Source organism: Dendrobates tinctorius, unplaced genomic scaffold (assembly GCF_039654945.1).
Source record: "Dendrobates tinctorius isolate UK_male_01 unplaced genomic scaffold, ASM3965494v1 ptg000143l, whole genome shotgun sequence".
NCBI lineage: Eukaryota > Metazoa > Chordata > Amphibia > Anura > Dendrobatidae > Dendrobates > Dendrobates tinctorius.
The window spans coordinates 31,279,058-31,299,338 of NW_027361810.1; the positions used below are offsets into that span (position 1 = coordinate 31,279,058).

Consider the following 20,281-nt stretch of genomic DNA (forward strand, 5'->3'; position numbering starts at 1 on the left):
GGAAGCTTTAGAAATCTGTATACATTGAGCTCCCCCTAGTGGCAGAGGCAGATAAAGAAAATTTTATCATTAAACCTAAAGCTGGTAGGAAAAGTATTGGACCATAAATAACATTTGTGACCTGTCTCAGACTGGCTGCTGAGACCCTCAATGATCCTGGGAAGCTGTAGTGAGCATTTGTGACCACCTCTCCTATGGAGTAGTGTCTGTACATGCTTTGCTCCATTTACACAGATTTTGGAAGCTCCCATGATTGGTTGGGGTAACAATGGACAAACCCCTAGTGAACATACATTTATGATCTATGCTGTAGATAGGTGATATATGTGGCCTATTGGACTGAACTTCCAGATGTAGCATCTTCGACACTGCCACCTGAAACCTAATTGTGCCTTTAAGAGATGTAGCAGGTCCCGTAATCTAAGGGTCTTCTGCAATGTTTTTTTTTTTTTTGTTTTTTTTTTGGGGGGGGGACGGGTTGGAAAAAACTTTGTTCTTCTTTTGGGATTTTGTATGACATATGGCACAAAAAAAAAAGAAAAAAAACTCCAGGATATGTCACTTTAGAGAGGATGGCAGAGGTAGGTTCATGCGTGGTGCTCCGAGCCACAAGACATATGAGGAAACATAAGTGCTAGACAGATAGATGGGTAGATAGATAGAGAAGCAGATAGATAAATGCCAGGGGCATAATTATAATCGGTGCAGAGGTTGCAATCACACCTGGAGGCTGTGGGGCCTAAAAGGTCCCTTTGACCCATATAAAAAGACTATTACTAGTAAAGACTTGCAATAGTTAAGGGCCACAAACTTCAAGATAAGAAACCATTGATAAGATAAATGCATAGATACACTGATAGTTAAAAATTATACATAGTTATGTGTTTTTTTTAACTTGATACTTTACTTACCCGATCTCCAACTTTGATTCTCTGGCACTTTTTACTATTCGGGATGATTGTTTCATTGTTACAGTTTGCAGTAAAGAAAAGGTTAAGTCCATCCGTGTCTCCTGACACCTCAAGCTCAATTTCCGACCTCAGTTCCTAAGCAAAGAGATGTGATTCAGCAATATTGCAGTGAAACATTAACATTTAGCTACTATCTGCCAAAAGGTCAGCAATTTCTGGCGGCCCCTTGTGAATGTGTATGTGAGTCACTGGAGCCTTAATCACTGCCAGGATGGCATTACTGGGAAAAAAAGAGTAAGCACTTTCTACATTATTTGCACCGCGCTGTTTACACTGTGGAAAATGAAACCCCACGAAAAAATAATGGGAGTTAACCCACAGCAAAAGGTTCTATGGGAACACAATATCCAAAAAAGCAACATTTTATCTATTAGATATAATATTTTAGAAAACATACAAGTATTAACATTTTTCCCATGTGAAAGCATCTATTAATTTATCTATAATTGTATCTACCTCTGTCATCTATCATTCATCTATCATCTATCTATAAATCTATCTATCTATCTATCATCTATCTATTATTTATCTATTATTTATCATCTATTATCTATCTCTCTATCTATCTATAAATGTATCTATTTGTTATCTATCTAGTTAGAAAAATAAGGAAGCAGCACACCATTTCTTTAGTGCAAAAAAGCTGTTTTAGTGGCCCATTTATGCATGTTTCGGCTCTGTGTGTGAGCCTTCTTGCTTCTCTCTTACACAGAGCAAAATCGTTGCATAAATGGGCCATTAAAACAGCTTTTTTGCACTAAAGAAATGGTGTACAGCTTCCTTTTTTTTTTTTTTATAAGGAGTGGTATGCATCTCTGAAGCTCTGCACCCAACCGTTGGTATTTTTGTTAGGTGCAGTTCTTTTATTTCTTTTATCTATCTATCTATAATTTAAATTTTATGTACCGGTATCCATTTTCTATATATCTTATCTGCAGTATCTGTCTCTCGCTCTATTTATCTATTTTGGTTTTTGGGACATACTAATCACTTGATCAGGAAGTCATAAGGACTGCAGTGGATGTTTTTATTGCATACCCATCACTCTCTACCCAGGGACTGAAATGCAAACACACACACACAGAAACAGAGAGTCAATCTGCACCGTCAATATGAATGTCTCTTATGCAAAACACAAGCCGCGGAGACACCATCATATGTTTCTCAACGCAAGCAATGACTAGCCAGGTCTTTCCCCGGGAAGGAACAACCACGGGAAGGGCAGTCTCCAATGAAGGAGACCACCTATGCCAAAACATGGTATCCATCCACAGACAGCTGTTTCCGGGTATTGCCCCTCATCAGTGTGGAGTAGGAAACTGGCCAGTAGGAACAATGCCGCGGCTTGATGAGGGGCAATACCCCGAAACAGCTGTCTGTGGGTGGATACCATGTTTTGGCATAGGTGGTCTCCTTGATTGGAGACTGCCCTTCCCGTGGTTGTTCCTTCCCGGGGAAAGACCTGGCTAGTCATTGCTTGCGTTGAGAAACATGTGATGGTGTCTCCGCGGCTTGTGTTTTGCATATTTTTACATATTTCCCATAAGGGATGGGGGCTTTGCTCTAGAATCACTGCGTTGAGAAACGTGATGGTGTCTCCGCAGTGTTGATGTTGATATCCATGAGTTCATTCATCCTCATTTTTCACAGTCTTCCGCTAGGCATTGTTCCTACTGGCCAGTTTCCTACTCCACACTGATGAGGGGCAATACCCCGAAACAGCTGTCTGTGGATGGATACCATGTTTTGGCATAGGTGGTCTCCTTAATTGGAGACTGCCCTTCCCGTGGTTGTTCCTTCCCGGGGAAAGACTTGGCTAGTTGTTGCTTGCGTTGAGAAACATGTTATGGTGTCTCCGTGGCTTGTGTTTTGCATATTTTTACATATTTCCCATAAGGGATGGGGGCAGTGCTCTAGAATCACTGCGTTGAGAAACATGTGATGGTGTCTCCGCAGTATTGGCTGTTGATCTCCATGAGTTGATTCATCCTCATTTTGCACAATATGAATGTCTCTTAGGCCTCGTTCACTCTCAGTATGTGGTCAGTATTTTACATCGGTATTTGTAAGGCAAAACCAGGAGAGGAACAATCAGAGGAAAAGTCCAATAGAAACACGTCACCACTTCTGTATTTATCACCAGCTCCTGGTAAAATACTGACCAAATACTGAACATGTGAGCGTGGCCTAATGGTGGATGATGCAGATCAACAGACATTTAATGATGTCTCCCCCCACTAGAAGATCTAGAAGATGTAGTAGCCATTCTATACCACACCTGTCCTCCATTTTTAAAAGACTTGCTCTGTCTCTAAACTTGCAGCATGAAGGTGGCCTCTCACTCGCTGCTGCCTGACTGGCACTTTTGGGGTCTATTACGACTATCACATTGTACTGGCTTTGCCGTGGCTAGCACATTTTTAAGCATACTATGGCTAGAACATTTGAATAGGATTTAGTTGCCAAATTTAGGGGTCTAAGATATTTGCATGGGCACCGCTGTGGGAGTTACATTTGGATAGGCATTAACATAGCTGGCACATATCAGTAGGGCTCCCGGGATATTCCCCTGACACATATGAATAGGCATTTCTGAGATTGGCACATCTTTGCCTAATATGGCTGGGTGTGGGAAGTATGCAAGTCACCGTTACCTCCCTTTTTGGAAGTAATGCCACACCTCATCTGCAGGGTAATTTGGACACCTTCTTTTCTCTATAGTTTCATAACCTTATTTCCGACTTGTAAAGTCTCAACTCCTCAAGTTCCACCTTGTTACATTCCATATTGGTCTGAACAAAACTTATTGTATACAACATATTTTTCCCGAGCCGGAGAAGAATGTCATAATAGGAAGTTTCGATACAGGAGGAAAACACTCCATAGATTAGACGACATAGAAAGTAAGATTGTTTTCTTATGGAACCATCTGTAATGAAGGAATTTCAGTCAAGCTCCAGCATGTTGACCTGGTGGATTACTAAGAATGTTATGCCCCCGAGGCATAGAAACCATCAGAGCATATAGCTATCGCCGGCAGATCCACAACACAACAAAGTCATGGAGGAGTCAGAAAGTGAACCATGATATTGTCACATCTGGACTTGTATTTATTTCCAAAACCAAGAATGTCCATGGTTGTCGTCCCATTATATTAGGTCACCTCTGCACCTGCTCAATCATACAAGAATCTGCTCAGTACAGAAAAGACTAAGGACATGTTCAAGGGGTTCAGTTATTGAGCAGACTAAACGCCAGAATGGTAGAGAAGTGTGATTGTGTGGCCATGGATTACATGTTGGTGTCGGATGAGAATTGGTGGTCATGGCCAAAAAGAAGGTAAGGCAGAGTAGGCAGCCACTTAAAGCACACCTTTAAAAGGTATAGTGCAAAAGTATAGTCCAAAAAGAGCAGCCTCATTGAACCACGTGAATCATTTCAGTCTTACGCTGTTAAAGGCTGGCTTCACATGTCCGAGTTTCATAGTCTGTATACTGACCATGATTTCTTGGTCAGCCATGGGTCTTCTGACCTGAACGCAATAGTCTGAGATAAATGTGAATGGGGCTGTTGAATTCAGATCAGAAAATAAAAACAAGTGATAAAAGACTATGTTTCCGTATCTGGTTATAAATACAAGTTCAGATTTAGTTAATACATCCCCTTTTAACAAAATGTATTTCCCTGTTTTGAGGCATCCGAATGACGGACTACGTTACATTCCCCCCCCTTCTGTGTTTGGTACGTTATAACAAACTGCAGATCTTTGGCAAATTGCTAAGAAATTAGGAATATATTTCTTAATATTGTAGGTTTTTCCTAATTCTATTGCAGGCTCCCGGGGCTCTCCAACCAAAGTAATGTAATGAAGTCCTCTAAAACCAACTCCTGTAGCTCTGACACTTGGTATTGGAGAAGCACTCTGCAGACTAATGTCCCATCTTCTTCTTCCCTTTACATGAGAGTTTGCTTTGCATTGGTAAATTAAATTTCCCCTCTGCCTGGCATCATACTGACTTAACAGCATTATAATAGTCTTAGTCATGGCCGGCTTTATTTTGTAAGTCTGGGCCATTAACCAGCTGCTGCTGATAAAATAGTGTGTCATATTATACAGCCATTAATGTCAAATGTGATTACATAGCCAAGATAGGAAGGAGAGAAGGCTGGTGGCTAATGCAAGCCTGTAAAGCACAAGGCTTGAGTTCATTACTAACGCTGCATGATTCGACATATCCATATTGGTTTTGCCACTGTAGCACTTAAACAGAAAAGCGATTTGTATCATCTGGATCCACATGAAACAAAATAGTCCAGTAATGGAGTTTTTAACCCAGTTTTCACCAAAGTGATGAGCATAGCAATGCATGGGATAAGGGAATGGCCCTCATACCTAGCAGAGGAAGACACATTTGTCTTATATTATCCTATTTTATCTTGTCATGTATCCTTTGAGATAACATTTATAGCTTATATTAGTGCTGCGGAAGCACGGCGAGAGCCAGGAAAGCAATGTATTCCCATTTTAAGTACCATATATTCATTCTTTGTTTGGAGCCTTGAACTTGGTATTATTCATCTTACCATCATAGTCCTATGTTCCTTACACTATCAATTGTTTTTTTTTTTATTGCATAGTCACACTTTATATTTTTTGAGAGATTGTTTCTTTGTATGATTTGTGACATTTCTTTTTTCATAGGGAAATGCTTCATTGTTAGCGATTTCTTATGGTCTGTGTAGAATTATTTTATTTTTGTTTATTATTGCTCAATTAATTTTTCCGAGGGGGCCACGTGAGAGACCGTGACTCTTGTGGAGGGCCAAACCAATAAGCTGCAATGAATTCTGCTCAGTATTAATAGTAACATATTAATTCTAATTATTTAATATGAATTGTGTAACTTAATATTGAGCAGAATTAAGTATGCTGACATCCCCCTATATACCATATGAGCTGGCACACAGCCCCCTATATACAGTATGAGCCCCCATACAGGTCCCTACATACAGTATGAGCCCCACATAGCCACCCTATATACAGTATGAGCCCCCATACAGCTCCCTACATACAGTATGATCCCCACATAGCCACCCTATATACAGTATGAGCCCCCAATACAGCCCCTACATACAGTATGAGTCTCATACAGCCCCTCTATATCCAGCCTGAACCCCCACATAGCCCCTTTATATACAGTATGAGCCCCCACATAGCTCCTCTACATACAGTATGGGCCCCTCTACACACATTGTGAGCATCCACATAGCCTCTATATACAGTATGAGCTCTCACATAGTTCCTCCATAAAAAGCATGAGTTCTCACTTAGCCCCTCCATATGCAGTATAAGTCCCCACATAGCCTAATATATACAGTGTGTGCCCTCACATAGCCTCCTACATACAGTGTGAGCCCCACATAGCCCACTATTTGCAGTATGAAGCCCCTCAGCCTCACTGTGTACAGTGTAAACCTCCACATAGCCTCCAATAAACAGTACGAGCCCTCACATAGCCCCTCTATATATAGTGTGAGCCCCCTAAGTACAATGTGAGCCTCCCGCTTAGCCTGTTAAGTACATGCAAAGATTCCATATACATATGAAAAAAACATACCCACCTTGCTAGAGTTCCCCCAGTGCTCTGCTTCTGTCTCCAATGCACTCACTCTCCGCACATCCTGAAGATGTGGACAGCGCATGACATTGGGAAGCGAGCCGCGGTGGAGAGGCAGCGGGCGAAGGCATCGGCCTGATGTGGTTAGCGGGCCGCACTTTGCCCAGCTCTGCTCTAGTCTATAACATTAGTACTTGGGGTGAATTGTGAGACTTACAGATTATGACTGTTTTTTCTTTTATGTACATCTTTTGTACTTTTCAGATTTTTTTTTTTTACATTTTTATGGTTGTATTTAATATTTACAATGATGAGATTTATTTATATTTATTTACTTCCTTTTACATGTTTTTGGCTCTGCCTTATTTTCCTGGTGCTCCTTTATCTTTTGCTCTGGGTGCCTAGTCTGCCAAATACCCGTTCTATGTATTAATAGCTATTGGTTCAAGCATTTTAAGTATGTGTTCACAATGAAAACATTTTTTGTCACATCCACAAAACATTTAAAGGGTACCCCACCCTGATATGTCCATTTTAGTAAATACTTTCACTCTACAAAAAAATAATTTCTACATTATCATAACTCTGCATTGTGCCTTTCCCCTGTTCCCTCTGTATATTTACAGTATGAATACATTAAAAACTGGGTGTCAAAGAGGTGTGTCCATGTACAGTCATGCAGAGTTATTACTGATTGGATACAGTGCAGGGACACGCCCCCAACTGTTAACACCCAGTTGACAATTTATTGATAAAGTTTTAGGAGGAAAAACAAAAGAATGGCACAAAGAAAAGTTATAAAAAAGATGCTCCAGAATTTCTTATAGATAGAATATTTAGTAAAGTAGAAATAGACATGTCATAGAATGAACAGGGCTTAATTAAAATGCAATTGTAATTAATTTTATGGTTTTTTTTTAAGCTTGGCTGTAAGTTAGGCTTTCCTGCTAGCGTAAGGAGACACATTGACATAGAAACTCATATTTCGATAGATTAATGCAGAAAAAAATAAAAACTTTGTTTTTTTCCCCCTGACCGACATATGATCTCGATGAGCACGATTCTCACTTTGCTATAATCATGCAAAGGCCAAGCGACTAAAAGGAATTGCCCAAAATGGACAATCCCTTTAAAATTATGAATTCCCGGATAAAAATAACTAATGGGGGTTACCACTGCCAGCAGTAAGATTCGCTTTCACGAGTTCGTGTCCTGTCATACAGAGCGATCTCGCTAGCGAGATCGCTGTGTGTGACGGGGATCAGCGACCGGCCCCCCTGCCAGTTATCGTTGATTGTGCTCGAGCGGCCATGGCCGTTTTTCGATCGTTGGTCTCCCGCTGCCCAGCACGCATCACTGCGTGTGGCAGCAAGAGACCAGCGATCAGCGACGCTGGTTTCTAATGTAAACGTCGGGTATCCAGGAGTCGCGCGGCTCCTAGATACCCAACACTTACATTAGAAACCAGCGTCCAGCGTCGCTGGTCCTGATCGCTGGGGCTGTCTAACGATGTCCCAGTGATCCCATCATGTCGGATCGTTGGTGGGATCGCTGGGACATCGTTTAGTGTAACGGGGGCTTTAGTGGCAGAGCGACTTGCGATGAGATTGGGCCCTCTAAGCAGCCCTGTGTTTGTCAAGGCAAGGATGGATTAAACAGGGGCTTAGGGTAACATGAGAGCCAACAGGCTATTGGAGTAAGCCACAAAGATGTGTTTAATACTTTATCAACCATGAACTATAAACCCATTTACAAAAATAAATAAATTGAAATTATATATATATATATATAAAAATATATATATATATATATATATATATATATATATAAATATATATATATATATATATACATTGCTCAAAAAATAAAGGGAACACTTAAACAGCAGAATATAACTCCAAGTAAATCAAACTTCTGTTGAAATCAAACTGTCCACTTAGGAAGCAACACTGATTGACAATCAATTTCACATGCTGTTGTGCAAATGGAATAGACAACAGATGGAAATTATTGGCAATTATCAAGACACCCTCAATAAAGGAGTGGTTCTGCAGGTGGGGACCACAGACCACATCTCAGTACCAATGCTTTCTGGCTGATGTTTTGGTCACTTTTGAATGTTGGTTGTGCTTTCACACTCGTGGTATTATGAGACAGACTCTACAACCCACACAAGTAGCTCAGGTATTGCAGCTCATCCAAGATGGCACATCAATGCGATCTGTGGCAAGAAGGTTTGCTGTGTCTGTCAGCATAGTGTCCAGAGGCTGGAGGCGCTACCAAAGAGACAGGCCAGTACACCAGGAGATGTGGAGGGGGCCGTAGGAGGGCAACAACCCAGCAGTAGGACCGCTACCTACACCTTTGTGCAAGGAGGAACAGGAGAAGCACTGCCAGAGCCCTGCAAAATGACCTCCAGCAGGCCACAAATGTAACATTGTCAATCAGTGTTGCTTCCTAAGTGGACAGTTTGATTTCACAGAAGTTTGATTTACTTTGAGTTATATTCTGTTGTTTATGTGTTCCCTTTATTTTTTTGAGCAGTGTACATATATATATATATATATATATATATATAGTACAGACCAAAAGTTTGGACACACCTTCTCATTCAAAGAGTTTTCTTTATTTTCAGGACTATGAAAATTGTAGATTCACCCTGAAGGCATCAACACTATGAATTAACACATGTGGAATTATATAATTAGCAAAGTGTGAAACAACTGAAAATATGTCTTATATTCTAGGTTCTTCAAAGTAGCCACCTTTTGCTTTGATTACTGCTTTGCAAACTCTTGGCATTCTCTTGATGAACTTCAAGAGGTAGCCACCGGAAATGGTCTTCCAACAGTCTTGAAGGAGTTCCCAGAGATGCTTAGCACTAGTTGGCCCTTTTGCCTTCACTCTGCGGTCCAGCTCACCCCAAACCATCTCGATTGGGTTCAGGTCTGGTGACTGTGGAGGCCAAGTCATCTGGCATAGCACCCCATCACTTTCCTTCTTGGTCAAATAGCCCTTACACCACCTGGAGGTGTATTTGGGGTCATTGTCCTGTTGAAAAATAAATGATGGTCCAACTAAACACAAACCGGATGGAATAGCATGCCGCTGCAAGATGCTGTGGTAGCCATGCTGGTTCAGTATGCCTTCAATTTTGAAAAAATCCCCAACAGTGTCACCAGCAAAGCACCCCCACACCATCACACCTCCTCCTCCATGCTTCACGGTGGGAACCAGGCATGTAGAGTCCATCCGTTCACCTTTTCTGCGTTGCACAAAAACACTGTGGTTGGAACCAAAGATCTCAAATTTGGACTCATCAGACCAAAGCACAGATTTCCACTGGTCTAATGTCCATTCCTTGTGTTCTTTAGCCCAAACAAGTCTCTTCTGCTTGTTGCCTGTCCTTAGCAGTGGTTTCCTAGCAGTTATCTTACCATGAAGGCCTGCTGCACAAAGTCTCCTCTCAACAGTTGTTGTAGAGATGTGTCTGCTGCTAGAACTCTGTGTGGCATTGACCTGGTCTCTAATCTGAGCTGCTGTTAACCTGCGATTTCTGAGGCTGGTGACTCGGATGAACTTATCCTCCGTAGCAGAGGTGACTCTTGGTCTTCCTTTCCTGGGGCGGTCCTCATGTGAGCCAGTTTCTTTGTAGCATTTGATGGTTTTTGCCACTGCATTTAGGAACACTTTCAAAGTTTTCCCAATTTTTCAGACTGACTGACCTTCATTTCTTAAAGTAATGATGGCCACTCGTTTTTTGTTACTTAGCTGCTTTTTTCTTGCCATAATACAAATTCTAACAGTCTATTTAGTAGGACTATCAGCTGTGTATCCACCAGACTTCTGCACAACACAACTGATGGTCCCAACCCCATTTATAAGGCAAGAAATCCCACTTATTAAACCTGACAGGGCACACCTGTGAACTGAAAAACATTTCCGGTGACTACCTCTTGAAGCTCATCAAGAGAATGCCAAGAGTGTGCAAAACAGTAATCAAAGCAATAGGTGGCTACTTTGAAGAACCTAGAATATAAGACACATTTTCAGTTGTTTCACACTTTTTGGTAATTATATAATTCCACACATGTTAATTCATAGTTTTGATGCCTTCAGAGTGATTCTACAATATTCATAGTCATGAAAATAAGGAAAACTCTTTGAATGAGAAGGTGTGTCCAAACTTTTGGTCTGTACTGTATATATATATATATATATATATATATATATATATATATATATATATATATACTAGCTGAAGAGCCCGGCGCTGCCCGGGCATAGTAACTAACTGTGGTTAGTTATAGCAAATTATAATTATCCTCCATCCCATAGGCCTGTGCCCATATACCCATCATACATATCCTCCATCCCATAGTCGAGTGCCCATATATCCATCACACATCCTCCATCCCATAGTCTCATGCCCATATACCCATCACACATCCTCCATCCCATAGTACCATGCCCATATACCCATCATACATATCCACGATCCCATAGGCCCGTGCCCATATACCCATCATACATATCTTCCATCCCATAGTCCCATGCCCATATACCCATCATACATATCCACGATCCCATAGGCCCGTGCCCATATACCCATCATACATATCCTCCATCCCATAGTCGAGTGCCCATATACCCATCACACATCCTCATCCCATAGTCTCATGCCCATATACCCATCACACATCCTTCATCTCATAGTCCCATGCCCATATACCCATCATACATATCCTCCATCCCATAGTCCCATGCACATATACCCATCATACATATCCGCCATCCCATAGTCCCGTGCCCATATACCCGTCATACATATCCTCCATCCCATAGTCGAGTGCCCATATATCCATCACACATCCTCCATCCCATAGTCTCATGCCCATATACCCATCACACATCCTCCATCCCATAGTACCATGCCCATATACCCATCATACATATCCACGATCCCATAGGCCCGTGCCCATATACCCATCATACATATCTTCCATCCCATAGTCCCATGCCCATATACCCATCATACATATCCACGATCCCATAGGCCCGTGCCCATATACCCATCATACATATCCTCCATCCCATAGTCGAGTGCCCATATACCCATCACACATCCTCCATCCCATAGTCTCATGCCCATATACCCATCACACATCCTTCATCTCATAGTCCCATGCCCATATACCCATCATACATATCCTCCATCCCATAGTCCCGTGCACATATACCCATCATACATATCCGCCATCCCATAGTCCCGTGCCCATATACCCGTCATACATATCCTCCATCCAATAGTCCAGCGCCCATATACCCATCACACATCCTCCATCCCATAGTCAACCATTATGACATCATAGTGAGCGGCGGGGCTTGCAACCTATGATGACGTCAGCGTCGCCATGGCAACCATTATGACATCATAATGAGGGGTGGGGCTTGACACGCACACACTTTTTCCCCATTATGTAGATAGGGGCAAAATTCTTTGGTGAATTGGAACGCGTGGGGTTAAAATTTTGCCTCACAACATAGCTTAGGACACTCTCGGGGTCCAGACGTGTGACTGTGCCAAATTTTGTGGCTGTAGTTGCGACGGTGCGGATGCCAATCCCGGACATATATATATACATACATACATACATACACACACTTGAGCTTTATATAATATATATATATATATATATATATATATATATATGTATACACACACACACTTTGAGCCCCTCTATATACAATGTGAGCATCCACATAGACTCTCTATACAGTTTGAGACCCACATAACTCCCTACATACAGTATAAGCCCCATATAGCTCCTATACTCAAAATGAGCCCCCCCATAGCCCTTCTATATACAATATGAGCCCCCAGATATCCCCTCTATATACAGCATGGGCCCACCTAGCCTCCTATATACAGTATGAGCTCCCACATAGTCCCCATATTTGCAGTATGAGCCCCACATAGCTCCTATATACAATGTAAGCCCCCACATGGCATCCTATATAAAGTGTGACCCCCACATAGCCTCTATGTACAGTATGAGCCCTCACATAGTACCTCTGTATGCAGTGAGGCATATATATATAATATATACATATATAAAATATCCATATAATGTATTAAAATATGAAATCTTACTTTGTATGCTGATAAAATCAATTGTAATACATTTCCAGAGTCTTTGTTCAGTAGTCCCACAGTGGCTCCAGGTATGAGTTTGGCATATTTCTGTAATGAGGAAGGAAAAAGCAATATACTAAGTTTGTTCTAAAGTGAAAACTGTAAACTTTCCTCACGTAATATACAGTATTTATAGGAGGTATATTTTGGCATATTTGACAGTTGGGAAGAATCCAAGAACTTATTGACTTAGGGTACTCCATATAGACAATGGCACTTACCTATACTGCCGATGGCACAATAGCATTTTTGACATTCAGCAGGTTAATCTGCTGTAAATCTTCATCTTTATGACTCTGGTCCCAGTATATGGTCCAAAAACGGTGCCAGCCCTCCCCAATATACAGTAGAAGAAATTCCCATACAGATTAAAAACAGTTTCTGAAGTACCACTATTATTTCATATTTCCAGCATGCTAATTATGCAAATTGTCTCTTCAGAGACGAGGCGGACTAGAACTCTAGTGCCACCTATTTAAAGTAGCAATCCTAAGAGTCAATGTCGACCCTTTAACGAGCCTTGTTACATGACTTAGGATAAAAGCCAAGCCAGAATCTCAATTTGCAGACACTGTGTTTCGGGGTACTGCCCCTCATCAGTGCAAAGTGTGAGATCTGGCTTGGCTGTGAGAGAGGCGCCTGACCGATATCCAAGAAGTATAATCTCTCCTTGCGGAGAATGGCATGCTAAGCATGCCGAGATGAGGAGACTTAAAGCCGCAATGCTCCTCTGGGAATATTTCCAGCATGTAAGTAGACTCATCTGACATCTTAATTCAAATCACATTTCTTTACATTCATTGTAAAGCCAACTAGTTACTACCGTGTGAAATGTATTAATAGTAGGCTACTGCTATTTTGCATTCTTTGAGTTATATGAAACAGTCTGTCTTCTGCAGCTTGCATATATTACAATACCTTGCAAGCTGCTTGATTCTGTTTAGTCTCAATCTCCACTACCAGATACCTCAGTCGTAAGCCCTTCTCTAATCTCCCAAATGCTCATCTAAACTGAAATCTGGTTTGATTTTAGCATAGATGCATGTTCCAAAGTTTAGAAGATAGTCTGAAGACTGGGTCAGAGAGAACATGGCACTTGGGATTGACACTAAACAGCATCAAGCAGCTTGCATTGTAAAACATGTAAGCTGCAGAAGAAAAAAAAGCTTACATGCATGCGCAAAGGTGTCCAAAGCTTTTAAGACATTAATTAAAGCATTCATCTCCTACATGAGGGTGCACACAGCAGCAGCAGTAGAAAGTCTTCTTGCTGCTAATGTGAGCTTTTCGCACAATTTTTTGGGCGCAATCTTGGGGTTTTCGAGACCTAGACCTCTGCTGATCTACAGGACGTTTAAAGTCCTCTAAAATGTGTACAAGAAATCTTGTGAAACTTTAGTTATACTTGAAGTAACTCCATGAGAAGGAGATTGAACTACATATTATATCTCATAAAATTGTACAATGGAACCAAACAAGAAAGTTTTGTGATCACAGAGCTGGGCTTTATAGTCCTGAGTTATATACTTTCTATATCATGTGATCGCTTCTGAAGCAATACTTGAGAATGTCTTTCTGCCAGCATTCCTTGAATATTCTCCCAACGACATCGTTATTGTTTAACTTGGAGCTCAGCCTGAAGTTATTTCCAAGCTACTCTGAAAATACAAATATTTCCTAATATTTCAATGTGTCATCTACTTGGGCCGTCAGCGTAGGGATAGTTGTAGATAAAATGGATCAAGTTTCTATTCAAGAACTTCTCTTAGATAAAGCATCTTACATTTTGGCAAATGCGGTCATATTTTTGGTTTTAGGAACTCAGTGATTACTGTATAGCAGGTGCTCAAAGTATTGGCCTTTTCAGATGTTTTTTTTTTCCAATGATTACTGTACTTTCTTACCACTTGATCTCATTTGATCTATAGATCTATACTGGAAAATGGTCATCCCAAAATGGTAGCAACTAGCTGCCTCCTGTTATGAACGGGTCGCCGAGGAGGAAATAAAAAACAACACAAGTTAAGTCTAAGAAAACCAAAGAGGTTGGTAACTATGCAGACTGCAGACCCCTGATCCTAACACGCAACTAGCAGCAGTCGTGGAGCGTTCCTACGGTGGTCCGAGACGCCTCGTCACAACCGGAGAGCTAAATAAGCCTAAAGCAGGAAAAGAGGAAAACTAACTGCCCCAGAGCAGACCCCAAAGGAAAGACAGCCCCCCACATGTATTGACGGTGAAACAAGATGAAAACACAAACAAAGGCAGGAAAATAGGCTGAGCAAACGATGGGGTCAAACTAACTAGAAAGGACAGGAAACGAAAGATACTGTCTGCAATCTGCCAAAAACCCTACCAAAATGTCCAACACAACTGATAGCAAAATTAACCCTGAAGTCACTAGACTTCTCCCACTATATCAGCACTTTGAAATATTCTGATACAGAGCAAAAAGAGGCCAATCTAATAAGGGACAAAAAAAAGGCAATTTGGCAAATACAGATAAATAAGAGTGGAAATTCAGCACAGCCCTGCCGGGCTGGCTGACCACACAAAAAACTGAATTGACCAACAAGAGCAAGTGTGAACATTAGCAAAAACCAACTTAACTTGAGAAGACTGGAACAGAGCTGAGTCCAAGACCTGAGAAGCAGACTGAATCACCAGCACCAGGATAGGGCGTCGGCTGTCTTATATCCAGTCTGATACTCCAGAGATCCAATCGTTATCTTCCTCACCAGGTGGCAGATCACTACCAATTAAACCAACCTCACTACCTCCTGTCACCACCAGAGGGAGAACGGAAGGAGAACTCTCAACTGGTGGAACAGAAAATGAGCTCATAACAGCCTCCTTTCTGTGTAATTTGCTGTCCACTGCCTGTTGCCAAGTGTTATCCATTCCTAGCAGCAGAAACCCCAAGACAGATTAAAAGAAATATAGATGAAGATTTGTCTTTCTGCTTGTGCTTTACTGTCTGTAAAACTGCATTCAGACATAACAGAGAGACTGGCTATCAGTCCAGGGCAGCCAAGGAATTGAGCATTGGCATGAACAACGCATTCTAGAAGGTGAAGAAAAAAAAGAAGTTATGGCACCTATAGTGCTGGCAGAATGCATATGAAGAGTTGCAGATCATGAGAATCAAAACAGTTTCTGGATATGTTAGATTGCTATATGCCAGGTTAGTCAACTTGATTTTTTTTTTTGTTTTCGGGAAAACAGGTAACATTGTTTACAAACCCATTGAAGACCTATAAAAAAAACCCATAAAACTTATAGGCAACATATGGTATATCTTTACCCTAGAATACTGATATGAACCCATCATCAACACTCACTGTGAGCTGTTAAATGAATACCATTCCGATCATAATAATCTGTACAAATTCCTTCAGCTTCAGAAAAATCATAGACACATCAAATTTTTAAGAAATGGAGAAAAAAAGTATTTTATTTGGGCACCAAAAGTATTCTTCGTTAACGTTTTTGTCACCAGTTATGTACTGTGATACATACAGGCTGCAGAAGCCAAAAAATTGCAAACTTGTAATTAAATTGTTGTACAAAGCAGATGTTTTTTTTTCTTCCAGAAACTGGCTTAGGCTGGTTTCACATTAGCGCAAAATCAAACTTTTCGGATTTTGGCGCGCACGGCGCACCGTCAAAAGTGCGCAGCGCAGGTCAAAGCGCAACTAGCGCACGGCCTGCGCACGATCGGTGCACCCTATGCTAAAGATAGGGTGCGCCGATCGCAGGCGCCGCTGTCCGCTAGGAGGCGGCGCTACAAGGAAGGGGCGGGCACGCCGGGCAGAGAGCCGGATCGGGGGCGGAGCTACCCCCGGCCGTGCGCGCGCTGAAAATGCGCTAATGTGAAACCAGCCTTAACTTGGTTTTTTTTACATATCACAATTTGTATTAAAGATAAAACTAGAAATCTTGTAATTTTTATACGGGTCATAGGGGCTTTTTTAGATTCTAACTTCTTATTGTTTCTGGAAATTACAAATGTACATAGCCGAAATAGTCTCAACCCTATCTTTTGTACTGAGGTGTCTAATGAGTGTGTAAAAATGTCATTGTGATTGGAGAATCCTTTGCTTTCCGCAGAGGAGTAAGGGTACCGTTACACATAGCGACACTCCAGCGATCCGGACAACGATACGACCTGGTAAGGATCGCTGGTGCGTCGCTACATGGTCGCTAGTAAGCTGTCAAACAAGCAGATCTACTCAATGATGCAGCAACAATATGGCGATCCATATAATGACCTCGGCGGTCGTTGGGACCTTGTCAAACAGCAGCTCGATAGGCGTGAGTTCTGAGTCGCCAACGAGGTCGCTCGTCGTTGTTATGGTGTCAAACACAGCGATGCATGCTGGCCAGCGGGACACCAACGATCAAAAAATGGCCTAGGACATTCGAGCACGATCAGCGATATCGCAGCGGGGGGTTTGGTTGCAGCTATGTGTCACACGTTGCGAGGTCGCTAGCGAGGTCGCTGTTGCATCACAAAACCTGTGACGTTTCAGCGATCTCGCTATGTGTGAAGTACCCCTAAGAGCTATCAGAACCACCCCTGGAAGAAGAATCGACAAAACGCGCGCCGGGGTAGATGCAGCAGTTTTGGCACATAATTCAGGTATTCAGTATAATTTATGCACATAATACGTGGTTCCATTGTATTCAGGGTGCTTCAGAGTAAACTTTACTTGGCATATTCTCTTGTTTACATGCACTTAGGCACTTTAGCATCAGGACAGTTGTTTTCTATTGGATATGGTAGACTTTTACCATCAATATGTACTAACATATAATGTTTCGGCATGTGTGCAAATTATTGCATTATACCTTTTGGTAAATGGCACTATGACCTTTTTACATGGTGGATAGTCTGCCTTTTCAGTGGGATTAATTCCTGTTTTTTTTATACTATCCATTTTTTTGTATTTTTGTTTGTCCTGTTTCTTTAATCTGGATATTATATGTACCGTACTTGTGAAACCACTGAGCTTATTAATAACAGCATTATCCTGTATTGAATGTGTCAACTTGCTGTTTAATTTCTCTAGTCTGACAAGTAGCATCCATTATATACTTTGGTATTTGAGGTATTAATAAAAAATTTTGATATATTTTCTACACATTCCTCGTGCTCTTGACTTTTTGGGCTCTTAATAAGTTATTTATCTTAATGTAATTTTCTTCTTGTATTTGGTTTATTTGCTCTGCCCTCTCTGAAACTTGAGACTGTACATGGTTTCTCCCTCTCCACTGCATAGCTGTGTACATACTCCTCTCCGACCCTCATTCTAGCAGGTTCACATGAACATATTAAAAAAGTTCAGAATAACATCCAGACAAATGGGAGGTTTTTTTTTTCTTACTTTTTATCCGTATGTAATCTGTTTTTTGTTTTTTTTACAGCAGCTATTAATCATTTACAGTTTCCTATGTCACAAAATTGCAATGAATCCATAAAAATTGGACGCTATACTGTTTCTTGGCATGGCATGCGATTTTTTTTCATGCGCCCTTAGACTTAAATGGTTGAGTCTCATCCGATTTACAGAAGAAACTAGTGCATGCGGCGATTTTTTTTTTTCCACACGCAGATTCGGTCAGTGAAAAAAAAATAATCGCTAATTTGCACTGCCCCATTGAATAATGTTGGTCTGAGTGCTGCCTGTTTTTTCACAGACGGCACTCGCACCAAAAATACTGTCGTGTGAATGAGCCCTAACACTGAGAGGAGGGAGTTAGGAGAGCAGAAAGAGCTATCGGAGCCAGGAGTTCTGACAGATTTGTAACATTTTTGCAGAGGACTCAGCTAGATAATGAAGTTATCAATACAGACATACTGCAGCAGCAAAATAGTAAGTGATTTAGAAAGTTGCTTAACTCTGCATATAGGAAGCAGTGAACAATACAAAAATTGTGCTATGGTGTATATTGCCTTTTAATCATTAAATTACCATAATCCTATATATTAATCTGCTCCTTGGCCACCTGGCTCTAGAGTATTTGTTTAATGTGAAAGGTCCCCTTTAGAGGCATGTTCATAGGTGTTCCCCTGTATTCCACTAATTTTGCAAGCCAAGACCATCTCCGACAGGCTACCCAAATCACAACTATATAATGGCAGATATGCCGCCATATAGTGGCTTGCACACAGCTTAATGGGAGATAAGACATCTGTTCACTAGAATATAAGATCTTAGATTGTTTGTATCTTGCCTTTGCTTGATTCTGCACAACACAAGCCATCCTATTCCTTACTGATTACACAGGCACAGGAAATATTGCTCATTATATTCTCATTTAAGCTTAGACCCAGCTCATCCCAGGGAAGAAACACCATTAATCAAAGGCTAATGCAATTCTCCATATTAAATCACTGTGTAGGCTAAATGCACCAGAGCAGCACAAGAAGCACAGAAACGGCAAACCATCCCCACAGAATGCGTAATGTGCAGACTGCAAAAAGCCAGGTGATTTACCATTAGGATGAAAGCTATTCTGAAATCTGGAACCTTTCAGTTAAATTCTTAATTGTGCAAAAATTGGTCTAAAAAAAAATAAACGTTTATAAAAAAAAAAAAAAGGAGCAAGCATTGCTGAAATTGCAGTTTCTGAAGGATGTGTTTCACTCAAAACGTCTATCAGATATCTACACGTTAATGGGTTAGTGGGATAGGTTAGAATTGTCTGATCACTAGGGGAATGTCCACTGATTCCAAAAAAAAATGGGGTTCCGAAAGACCCCAAAGAGAATGGAACGGTACTGAGCATGCTTGATCACCAATCTATTTACTTCTCTGGGACTGATAGACCAGCTAAATCTGCAATAGATGTGAATTAAGCCATGATGATCCAGCATGGGATAAAATGGGGTCACAGCGGTCAGCCCCATCACAGTCTTTCCTTGTACTTTGACTAGAGTTGAGCGACTTTTGGTTTTTTAGGGTCGCGTTTCGTTTCGTGAAACCCGACTTTTCCAAAAGTCGGGTCGAGCAAGATCGTCCGATTATAGGGAAAAGTCGGGGTCGTCCCGAAACACGAAACCCAATGTAAGTCAATGGGGAATAAAAGTCGGCAGTGAGAGGAGGACAGGAAACACACCAACAGTGCCCATTTGAATGCCAAAAGCATCAATTCTTCTTACTTAAGCTTGTCAACCTTAATTAACTTCATAATACAAGTTACGCACTGAAAAATGGGGGTTATTTGGCTACAGACTGTGGGGGGGGAGGGCTGGCTCCAGGTTTTCATGTGCCCTGGGCGAAAGAGCGCCCCTTTAACACATACCACAACTCATCATGCTCCGATACGGCAGAGAAATAGCGGTATAGTACAATGAAAAATACCTCACTTTTTACATCTCATGACGAGGCCCATCTATTTCTCCATACAGAATCATTGGTCCCATATAATGTTTGAAACAGTATATGATGAGCTCCACATAATGCTACAGTATATGTTGGTCCCCATGGATG

General features: G+C 41.3%; 1 protein-coding gene across 1 annotated transcript in view; it reads right to left on the reverse strand.

Annotated features, from left to right (window-relative positions):
- Nucleotides 1-20,281, reverse strand: part of ITGB6 (integrin subunit beta 6) — an 83,397-nt gene that overhangs the window by 36,784 nt on the left and 26,332 nt on the right. Inside the window, exons 8-9 of the mRNA XM_073545718.1 lie at nucleotides 12,744-12,833; nucleotides 912-1,046 (exon numbers count right to left, since the gene is read on the reverse strand). Of these exons, the coding sequence (XP_073401819.1) occupies nucleotides 912-1,046; nucleotides 12,744-12,833 (225 nt within the window). The remainder of the gene's footprint in view (nucleotides 1-911; nucleotides 1,047-12,743; nucleotides 12,834-20,281) is intronic.